Below are 11,411 nucleotides of genomic sequence, written 5' to 3' on the forward strand. Positions count from 1 at the left end.
TGATAATCTGGTAGCTTTAAACATTTTATGAGCAATTTCTTTGTTATATATTAATTCTTTAAGAATAGGTGTAAACCTACAAGGAAATTTTTTAGAGCTTACTTTTTTTAGTGGAACATACAGGTTAATAATATAGTACAGAGAGTACAAAATACATCTTACTGTTGTAATAAAACAGAAAATAAAAATTATACGACAAATAGACATTCCTTTTCGCTTAAATTAAATGTTTAAACTGCCAAGCGGTAGATGGGTGGCAGCTTGAGTGTTGAATTTAAGCGAAATGCAATGTTTATTTATCAAATAAACATGTTTTTGTGTTTTCTGGCAGCAGTAAAATGTAATTCGAATTAAATAAATTACATACATTGTTATTTTTATGTCAAATAATTTAATTCAAATCAAAATAGTTTGGACACCCTGTATAAATAATTAGATTAATGCCTATACTAGAATAGAGAATTAAAGGAACTTCCAAATGAGATAGCATACGACAATCATCGATTACGTCCTAACGCCCAGATGGATGACGTTAATAGTATACAAAAAATTATAATTTAAAAATGTAAATCGACCTGTATCGATTCTTTTCCAAAGTGGCATATTTTCGAAAAACTGATGTAATTTCATAATTTTGGACCTCTTTATATAACGCGTGAATGCATATAATGAACAACGATACAAACTACGTCGGGTCATACCTCAATGTAAAGTACACGAAAAAACAAGTCCAAGAAGAAGACTTAAATTCTGATTGCAAAATTTACTACTATGATTTAACTTGACCACTACCGAACTTTTTATAGACTAAGAGGCAGCGCTGAAAAATCTCTTTGAATTTACTAAAGCTAAATTTTTCACAGTTGATTACTGTGAGTGTGTAGAGAAACATACTGCAGTCGCTCAAGCGAAAGGTAGAACAGGGGTTACTGAGAGACTATCAAAGTTGCTTTCTTACGAAGGTAATTAAATCTATTTACTAAGGCTGAAAATCAGTACACACATTCTAAATTAAATATAAATAAAAGTTATTATAGTCGGTCAGCTGTATGATGGGACAGAGCCGGTCCCGTCATACGTAATATGCCGCTATCATACGCTAAAACCATGGGGGTGGTTGCCACCCCATCTCGGGGTTGGGAATTTTTTTTCCATCGAATTACATTTTAACCATGTAATTCGATGAAAAAAGTGATTATAAGAAAGAAATGTTTTTTACATTTTCTTCGTAAAACTAGTGTTTTTCGAGTTATTCCCGCTTGAAAATAAAAGTTTTTCGAAGAAAAAATTGACTTTTTTAGATGGTTTTTTGAGAATACCTCGAAAAATATTTTATATATTTTTGGCGATAAAAAGTTTATTCAAAAATGATTTTGTAAGATTGTTAAAGAGCTATAAGACTGTGTAAATTAAATTCCGTAAGATCTCTTAGTTTTTAATTGAAGTGGGTTTAAAGGACTCGAATAAGGGGGTGTTTGCTGGTAAATAGAGGTTTTACAGCTATATCTGGCTAACTGTCAATGTAATGAAAATCTATGCAAAGGGTAATTTTACTCATTAAAAAAGCTACAATTTAGTAATTTATAATTTTTTTCGTATCTTTAGTATTTTCGGAGATTTTTTAAAGTAAAGGTGAAAAATACCAAATTGCAAAAAATCAATTTTTCTTTAAACTCCAATTTTTCCGAAATCAGGCATTTTAAATAGGTCAAACTCCTTGAGTGTATTGATAATATAAATATGAAAGGAACTACAGAAAGGTGAAGACCAATTTTGAATTGGGAAGGTAGTTAGGGGGTTGTTTTTACTGATTATTTCGTAGAGAAAAGCAGGTAACGACATTATTTTGATTATCGCTTAATTCGCTTAATTCGCTTAATTTTCATGCTAGAAACTTTTTATTATTTTTTTTAAAGGTCTAATTGTGTGCTTGAAAAAATATTATTTAAGTTTTCCTCGAAAAATGCAAATTTTTCCCATTATTTGGCTTTGAATATTTCAAATTATGAATTTGACGAAAAAAGCTAACCTTTAACATGCCGTATCTCGGTTTGTATTGGTCTTGATATTATTGGAAAAAAATTTATTTTGTGTTTCTAAAAGATACAATTTTGAGATCTACAGTTTTTTTAATTAAATACATTTTTTCGAGGTATTATCAAAAAACCCTCTAAAAAAGTCGATTTTTTTGTCGAAAAACTGTTATTTTCAAGCGCGAATAACTCGAAAAATATTAGTTTTACTAAGAAAATGTAAAAAACATTTTTTTCTTAGAATCATTTTTTCCATCGAATTACATAGTTATAATGTAATAAAAAATTCCCACGCCCGAGATGGGGTGGCAACCACCCCCAAAGTTTTAGCGTATAATAGCGGCATGATATAGAAAATGATCCTTGAACTATCCCTACCTTCTGTGAAAATTTAAAGTAAATCCATGCTGGACGAAAAAATTGCGAGCCAAAATGCTTCATTTCCTCAATCGACTATTTTGGGGCCGACCAACCGGCTCTGTCCCGTCATACAGCTGACCGACCATAATAACTTTTATTTATATTTAATTTATAATGTGTGTACTGATTGCCTTAGTAAATGGATTTAATTACCTTCGTAGGAAAGCAATTTTGATACCCTCTCAGTAACCCCTGTTCTACGTTTCGCTTGACCGACCGCAGTATGTTTCTCTACACACTCACAGTAAACAACTGTGAAAAATCTAGCTTTAGTAAATTCAAAGAGATTTTTCAGCGCTGCCTCTCCGTCTATTAGGGCACCAGGTAAAATGGACATGTTGCTTGGTGAAGAAATATCTAATCTTTTATATATTTGATACTTACTCTCCTTTCGGTCCTTTAGGTACTTCAAACATAACAAAATCCAATCGCACTCTTTCGAGATGCTGTGAATCTTGCATACCGTAAATGAAATACCTGCAGACCAGTTTAGGCATGTAAGGAAACGGGTAATTCGGACTGACGACAACGCCGCTGGATTCTTTCTTACTTAGAATTTTTTGATCACACTCAGTACCTCGGATGTGTTCCCCATCGTTTTTTATGAAATCTGAAAAATTAATTTTAATTAATAGATGAAATATTATTTTACTTAACATTTACATAGAGGTTTAACATACAACTATCTAATCTAAAACAATAATACGACCTGTAGTGAAATATGGCAGCGACACGTGGACGATAATAAAGGCAAACGAAGGGAGACCGCATGTTTGGGAAGAAAAATTTGAAGAAAGATCTTTGGGCCTGTGCTTGATAAAGCAGCTACTATATCTAGACGTTAAAATAATAAAAGAAATAAGGTCCAAAATAATTCAATGGAGGATACCTCAGAAGACATTGTGACGAAAGAGCAGTAAGGCTGGTATAAGAAGAAGTCCCAACTGGAAGAAGATCACGTGGACGCCCTCGGCTGCGGTGGCGAAATAATATAGCAGGAAACGTTAGACCAATGGGCGTGGAGAATTGGATAGGGAGAAAAAATGCTCAAGACAAAGTTGCATGTTTTTGAGTTGTAACGTGGCGTTACAACCCACAAAGAGTTGTAAGGCCACTGAGTCTTCTTCTACTTCTTCGTCTAGCCATTTACGTCCACGTCTGAACATAAGCCTCTTCAAGACTTCCTTTCCATTGTTTTTTGTTTTACGCTACTTGTTGCCAATTTTTCCCGGCAGTTCGCTTTAGATCATCTGTCCATCTCATAGGAGGTCTGCCTCTGGGTCTTTTTTTATTGGTATGGTCTCCAGGTTAGAATTGTTCTGTGCCATTTGTTTAGATCGCTCCTAGCTACATGTCCAGCGTATTCACATTTCAATTTTAATGATTTTTGTACCACATCGGTGACTTTGGTTTTCTGTCTTATCCATGTGTTTGTCTTCCTATCCTTAAGTGATATGCCAAGCATTGCTCTTTCCATCGCGTGCTGAGTGATTCTGAATATGTTCATATTCTTTTTTGTGATTGTCCATGTTTGTGCCCCATGTGTTAATATCGGAATAATGCATGCATCAAAAACTTCAGATCGAAGATGTAGTTGAATTTGCTGATTTCTAAATATATAGTTTAGTTTGCCGAATGCTGTCCATGCTAACTTTCTTCTTCTTTTTATTTCTTCCGTTTGAATTTCCCTATTCAGTATTATTTTTTGTCCTAAGTATATAATTATATTCTTCAACTTTTTCTATAACTTTGTCGTTTATTATTGTCAAAGTTTCTTCAAAGTGCATGACTTTTGTTTCGTTTAAATTCATTTTCAGTCATATTTTAGAAGATTCTATTACTCTGGGCTAATTAGCAAAATACAAGGAAAAGTTATTTACCAGCAATTTTATTGCTGGAATCGAATCTTATTATTGTATGTATTAATAATATAGGTATGCAAAGTCCGCAGATAGTGTGCTACGTTTTTTATAAACAAAATGGCGCCCGAAATTCGTGTTTTTTTCAATTGTTGCTCTATAACTCCAAAGATTTTAACTTTACACCAAAAATACTCGAATAAAAATTCACCGCAATTAAATTCTGCATAGAGACGTGTTTTTCCCGATTCACTTCGACGAAAACTTTCCCCGGAAAAAGCGGGTTTTTCCAACAAAATCTTTAATTTTCAACTAAAATTTTAGATAAGTAATTGTTAATCAATAATTAAATAACTTGGTAATGTAAAAGCGTTTTTTGTAAGGATTATAATTCCAGAAGCCGATGGAAATTGAATGAACAGTTTAGCAACAATTGAATTGTTAATTAAAAATTTACGGTCGCTATAATAACGATAATAATTATGATGCATAAGAATATCTATGATTTTTTCATAAAAATATACTATACCTATCTAATGTACTTTACAGAATTGAAATTGGACTATTTAAGCGGCCTCAGGAATATTTTAAAATTATAAACAATTTTTTGGCTTATAAACAAATAAAATATCTCGGGAAATATTAAACTAAATTAAATTATGAAAACGGTATTCGAAAAACAGCAGCAGGACGCTTCTTTTAAAAGAAAAAACGTTTAATTATGACGAGTGTTTCCTGAGATACAAGCGGTTAAAATTGACCGGAATGTACGGCAAAGATATGAACAATAGGATCATAATTTTTAAACCATCACCTTTTTATTTTTGTCCTCTTTCTCCACACCAATTTTCATATCTTTAAAATACTCATAACATATATTATTATAATAAAAACTATCGATAATACGTGCGAAAATTCCATTCAAAAATTAGGTTGGAGACAATGTAACCCTCAAAGTTCAAAATCGGTATACGTTAAAAAAATGCATTTTCTCGGCTTCCCATGGAGCAATTTCCTTCATTCTTTTTTGTTCTCTAATAACTCGAGTAGAGCCATCAAACTAACGTATTATTAAATGTCAAACTTGCTTTTGTTTTGTTATAATAGATTAATTTATTTATAAGAACAGAAAACTACATATTTTTTCCAGTTGTAGGCTTTTTTAGATAAACTTACTACAAGTGTACCTTTTAAAGTTAAAAACATAAATATTCTCATTTGAAAGCTGTATAGTTATTTAAACAATGTTATAATAAATAAATTAATTTTTTATAACAAAACAAAAGCAAGTTTGACATTTAATAATAGTTAGTTCGATGGCTCTACTCGAGTTACTTGGGAACAAAAAAAGAATGAAGGAAATTGCTTCATGGGAAGCCGAGAAAATGCATTTTTTTAACGTATACCGATTTTGAACTTTGAGGGTTACATTTTCTCCAACCTAATTTTTGATTGTAATTTTGCTATTTTTGGCAATTTTCACACGTATTATCGATAGTTTTTATTATAATAATATATGTTATGAGTATTTTAAAGATATGAAAATTGGTGTGGAGGAAGAGGACAAAACTAAAACGGTGATGGTTTGAAAATTATGATCCTTTTATTTATATCTTTGCCGTAAATTCCGGTCAACTTTCACCGATTGTATCTCAGGAACCACTCGTCATAATTAAACGTTTTTTCTTTTAAAAGAAGTGCCTTGTCGCTGTTTTTCGAATACCGTTTTCATAATTTAATTTAGTTTAATATTTCCCGAGATATTTTATTTGTTTATAAGCCAAAAAATTGTTTATAATTTTAAAATATTCTTGAGGCCGCTTAAATAGTCCAATTTAAATTCTCTAAAATACATTAGATAGGTATAGTGTATTTTTATAAAAAAATCATAGTTACTCTTATGCATCGTAATTATTGTCGTTATTATAGCGACCGTAAATTTTTAATTAACAATTCAATTGTTGCTAAACTGTTATTCAATTTCCATGGGCTTCTGGAATTATAATCTTTACGAAAAGTGCTTTTACATTACTAAGTTATTTAATAATTGATTAACAAATACTTATGTAAAATTTTAGTTGAAAATTAAAGGTTTTGTTGGAAAAACCCGCTTTTTCCGGGGAAAGTTTTCGTCTAAGTGAATCGGGAAAAACACGTCTCTATGCAGAATTTAATTGCGGTGAATTTTTATTTGGGTGTTTTTGGTGTAAAGTTAAAATCTTTGGAGTTATAGAGCAAAAATTTAAAAAAACACGATTTTCGGGCGCCATTTTGTTTATAAAAATAGTAGCACACTATCTGCGGACTTTGCATACCTATATTATTAATATATACAATCGTAAGATTCGATTCCAGCCATAAAATTGCTGGTAAATAACTTTTCCCAAAAATGGCCTATTCTCCGATAATCAGCCCAGACTATAATATGTGTAGTTCTGAAAGCATGGTTTGCAATAATTCTTGCAGGTCAGTAGCTATCAGGATTATGTCATCCGCAAATCGTAGATTACTGAGGTAGCGGCCATTGATGTTTATTCCCTTATATTTCCAATTTAGATTTTTAAAAACATCCTCTAAAACTAAGGTATACAGTTTGGGTAATAGAGTGTCTCCCTGTTTGACTCCCCTGTTTAATGGTACAGGGTTCGTGTATTAATTTTCATTTAGATTGTATGTAGCTGTAGCTTGGTTCACAGTTTATTTTATTAAGTTAATATATCTGCTGTCTATTCTACAATTTTGCATTGCGTTTATTACGGCCGTGTGTTCTATAGTGTCGAAAGCTTTTTCGTAGTCTACAAATGCTATAAAAACTGGAAACTTGTATTTGTTACATTTTTCTATTAATATTTTTGTGGTTAACAAGTGATCGGAAGTTGAATAGTCTTTTCTAAAACCTGCTTGTTCATATGGTTAGTATTCATCTAATTTCCTTGTTAGTCGGGTAGTTATGACTTTGGTGAGTATTTTAAAGAGGTGTGACAGTAGACTGATGGGCCTGTAGTTTTCCAACTTTCGATTCGGAGCTTGCGAAGCAAGCGCATAAGGAGCCACACGGTCCCTACTCCAATCATTATAAGTGATTAGTGTTTAAAGTATTTTTGAAGTGAAAACTTCTGTAGCGATTTTGTGCACTTTCTGGATGGGGAAAAAGCATTGAATTCGTGACCGTCATCGCTTCGCCGAAATAAATTCTGTACGTTTATGTATTATGTGTAGGCAGCGGATTTATATGCGATCAATTTTGATGAAATATGCGCATATATATGCGGTAAAAAATTACGAAATATGCGCAAGATATGCACAAAAATTCAAAAAATGCGCATTTCGAGAAACCACAAATTTTCTGTTCTATTCTATTCTAGGGGGTTTTTTATAGAGGGGGGTGGCAATCTTATTTATTATCTTTCAAATTAAATCATTTTTTTATATATACAATTTATTCACAGTTTTTACAAAAACTGCTACTAATAGTTACCTATTTAAAATAAAACAACAATATCACTATAAATTATCTTCGATTATAATTCACTACAATGTGTTTTTCCAAATTCTTTACGAGGAAACATATTCTTTGTTTAGATAAAATATTTTTATAACTTGAAAAACTCCTTTCAACGTCAATAGAATAGAAGTATATAATTGGGGCGTATTTAAAATAACTTGTTAATTTCCGTTAGAAAATCGTAAAACTATGGTTAAAGGTGTAAATTCTCTTAACAATAGAGGATTTAAAAGAATTACCAGAATTATGGGTACCTACTAAATATAATAAAAGTAAATAAAATTCGGATTTCCGGGTAAACCATCCTTCATCATTACAACCTACAATCATTTTATAACGGCGTACTATAAACACTAGTAAGTACATACATACTTTGTGTAAAGATCGGGTATTTTCTAAGAAAAAATGAAAGGCAGTGAATGAGCCGTCTCTCTTCAGGTAGTTCTCGAATTAATATATATGAAGGGCTTAATGTGAAACAATGACAAGCCTCAAAAAGGTAAAAGTTAGATATTTGACTTTGAATGTTAAAAATAATATTAAAAAATCCAGTAGCAACTTTTATTGTTTTAATTTAGATATTTCGATGCATCATGCCCTACGAGATCATAGTTGACAAAAATATTAATAAAATTACTTGAAACTCAAGAAAAAACAGCATTTATTTAAAAAAATGTGGCATGTTACATTATTCCATTAATAATAAATACCCAAATTTTAGATATGAGTAGATTCAGAATTTTCTATTATTGACTGAGTTCGTGGTGGTTTCAACCCTATACGTGTTAAACAGTGTTTATTTCTTTGTCTCCATCAACTTGTTGGAATTTTTGACGGGTGTGTTTGGTTTTGTCCTTTTTATTGACAGACCTTGTTCATTATCCTACAACCAAATGCAATAATATAACAAGCCACGTCATCAGCCACTACATTAATCTTGAATGGTAATAATGTGACAAGCCAGATTTAGGAAAAAATTACATATCGCTGTATTTTCATTACTTGAGTCACTTCTAGATTATACATAGTCAGGGTTACGGTCACTGTCATCGAATGTCAAGTCAACTTTACTATTTTTCTTGCTAGAATCATCAGAACTCAATAATTATCGGAATTGCTTCCGCCCATGTTCGCCATTTTGATGTGGCTTGTCATTATGTCGAGTAGATACTAGAGACAAACTAGACCTATGCAATAGTGTGACCATAGATTTATCGGGCCATCTATTAACTAAGGGCTGAGATAATTTGTTAGTGGCTTGTTATACTATTACATTACTTTAACCAAGAATAACACTAACTTGTTTTGAAATCATGTGTGGCTTGTCATTGTTTCACATTAAGCGCTTCATATATACATACGACAGCCTGTGCGGGGAAATATTTTGTGTTGAATTAAAAAATTTAAAATTTTTTTTGGACTTAAATGTTTTTAAATAGGCACAAAATATGCATGTTTCTTTAAAAATATGTAAAATTTAGTAAAGTTCTCAAATATGCGAAATATGCATGCAATATGCATTTAGCATAAAATCCGCTCCCTAATTATGGGGTCTAGGACATTTCGGCGTCGCCGTTTCGGCGTGGCCATTTCGGCGTGGCCGTTTGGGCGTAGAGCCGTTTCGGCGTAGGCGTCTATTAGTAAGACATTATTTTGAAAAAAATCTTTTAATATAGTTATTTAAATAGATACATTGGAGTCCATTGATCACAAAATTTTAATATTAATGGTAGATTTGTATATGTCAATTTTATACTTATGTGTGTGTGCTTGTTATTTAGCTCATAGTTAATGTAATATCTGTAATTGGCTTCTAGCTGTAGATATTATATATAAATAAATGAATAAACAAGATTTTGGAAAAATGAATATTTTATTTTAGTTATTATTTACATGTTATAATTAGATATGTGCTAGTCCAATTAAAAATCCTGAAACATTTATATTTACATACAAAACATTTATATTTAACCTACAAAACTTATTCACGAAATATTAATTAAAATAAAGTATTTACATGTTATAATTAGATATGTGCTAGTCCAATTAAAAATTCTGAAACATTTATACTTACATACAAGACATTTATATTTAACCTACAAAACTTATTCACGAAATATTAATTAAAATAAAGTACCTACTTACATATTATAATTATGTGCTAGTCCTCTTAAAAATTCTAAAACATCCCCGTTTGCATCAAAATTTCCCACAAGCCGTGAAATGCGATCATCTGCGTCTCTGTATTTTCTTAATTTCAATGGTGGGAGATTACCTGCCACAAGTTGCTCGAAATAGACATCTCGACCTTTCTGCACCTGACGCAGGCCATCTATAAATTTCCATATGGTTGGATGATCTGCTCCCAATTCCATCTTGAGTCTTCTATGGGCGGCCTCAGCGTGATTATTTGTCCGGTCTTCTCCATCCAGAGTTCTCTGGTAGAGGTTCCACATCCTTTGGGGAAATAAACTTGGTCTTCTGCCATTTCCTCTTCTGTTCATACGTCCAATATAGTAGTCTTCAAACCAGTCTACAAGTGGTTGGTGTTCAGCAGGTAGAGCTTCCGCTAGAACGGCAAAGGCATCATCTAAATGTTCGATAGGAACAAATGCTAATGCTGTCAACATTCTGCAATTTAAAGCGAATTGTGGATCAGCATTATACTCTCTCGTATATCCCATAGCAGCCACTTGTTTCTTCATATTTTGTGCCAAATGGAAAAAACATCCATTGATGTCGACGCCTGGAAAACAATCTTCCATTGCCTTAAATGCCGCCTGTTCGAAATCGCAATGGATTGCTCTGGGTTGCAAATTTGGTACAATTTGTCTGATCAATTCAAACATACGGGTATATGTGGATCTTGTTTTATTCGGCAGCATGGCATAAAATATTGGATGGACTCCATTATATTTTGTGGCCATAACTGTGTATACTTGTAAAAATAGAGATGGTGCTATAGCAAATGTACCGTCACCATACCACACATCTGAGGTCTGTAGATGTTGCAGCCACGATTCTCTCCCGAAAATCAAAATTCTTTGCAATCCTTCTCCATCATCTGCTAATAAAAAATTTTCTTCTACACCATCTTGTAACGTGTAAACACGATAAGACTCGGGAATTACTAACTCTTCAACAGTTGTCGGATTTGATGGGGCTGCATGAACTTCGTTACGTTTTCGTCTGATGAATTTTCTCATCGCGCCAGTGTTTGGGAGCCGACCATGACAAGCTTGACTTGTATTTCTCAGGCACTCATTGATTACCACTATTGTCCCTTCGTTTGTTTCTGTAGCACGCTTTTTCATTTTTGTAACAACTTGTGCTACTTCCACGTCCATCGCCGAGGAGTCGTGAGTGTGAACATTTACTTTCTTGATGACTTCACCATCTCTTGTATGTATTCTTGCTTTGCACGTTTGTTTCCTCTCACACCTCCAAAATTTTAGGGATTCATCGCTTTTACTAACAGCGTCAAAAACATACATGAAACCATCAGTGGTAAATTTCTCTCTTCCTCTGGTCGATAAAATTTTTCGTTCCATAGCTTAAAAATTCTTCGTCTGTATATCGTATAAATACTACTAT

The 11,411-nt window shown here is 32.4% G+C and overlaps 1 protein-coding gene across 2 annotated transcripts in view; it reads right to left on the reverse strand.

The window, feature by feature from the left end:
- Nucleotides 1-11,411, reverse strand: part of LOC114329770 (bone morphogenetic protein 1) — a 1,195,441-nt gene that overhangs the window by 49,620 nt on the left and 1,134,410 nt on the right. For both annotated transcript variants that reach the window (XM_050650132.1, XM_050650131.1), the window contains one exon: nucleotides 2,838-3,063. In XM_050650132.1, coding sequence (XP_050506089.1) covers nucleotides 2,838-3,063 — 226 coding nt within the window. The remainder of the gene's footprint in view (nucleotides 1-2,837; nucleotides 3,064-11,411) is intronic.

The sequence above is a fragment of the Diabrotica virgifera genome, chromosome 5 (assembly GCF_917563875.1).
Source record: "Diabrotica virgifera virgifera chromosome 5, PGI_DIABVI_V3a".
NCBI classification, from domain to species: Eukaryota; Metazoa; Arthropoda; class Insecta; order Coleoptera; family Chrysomelidae; genus Diabrotica; species Diabrotica virgifera.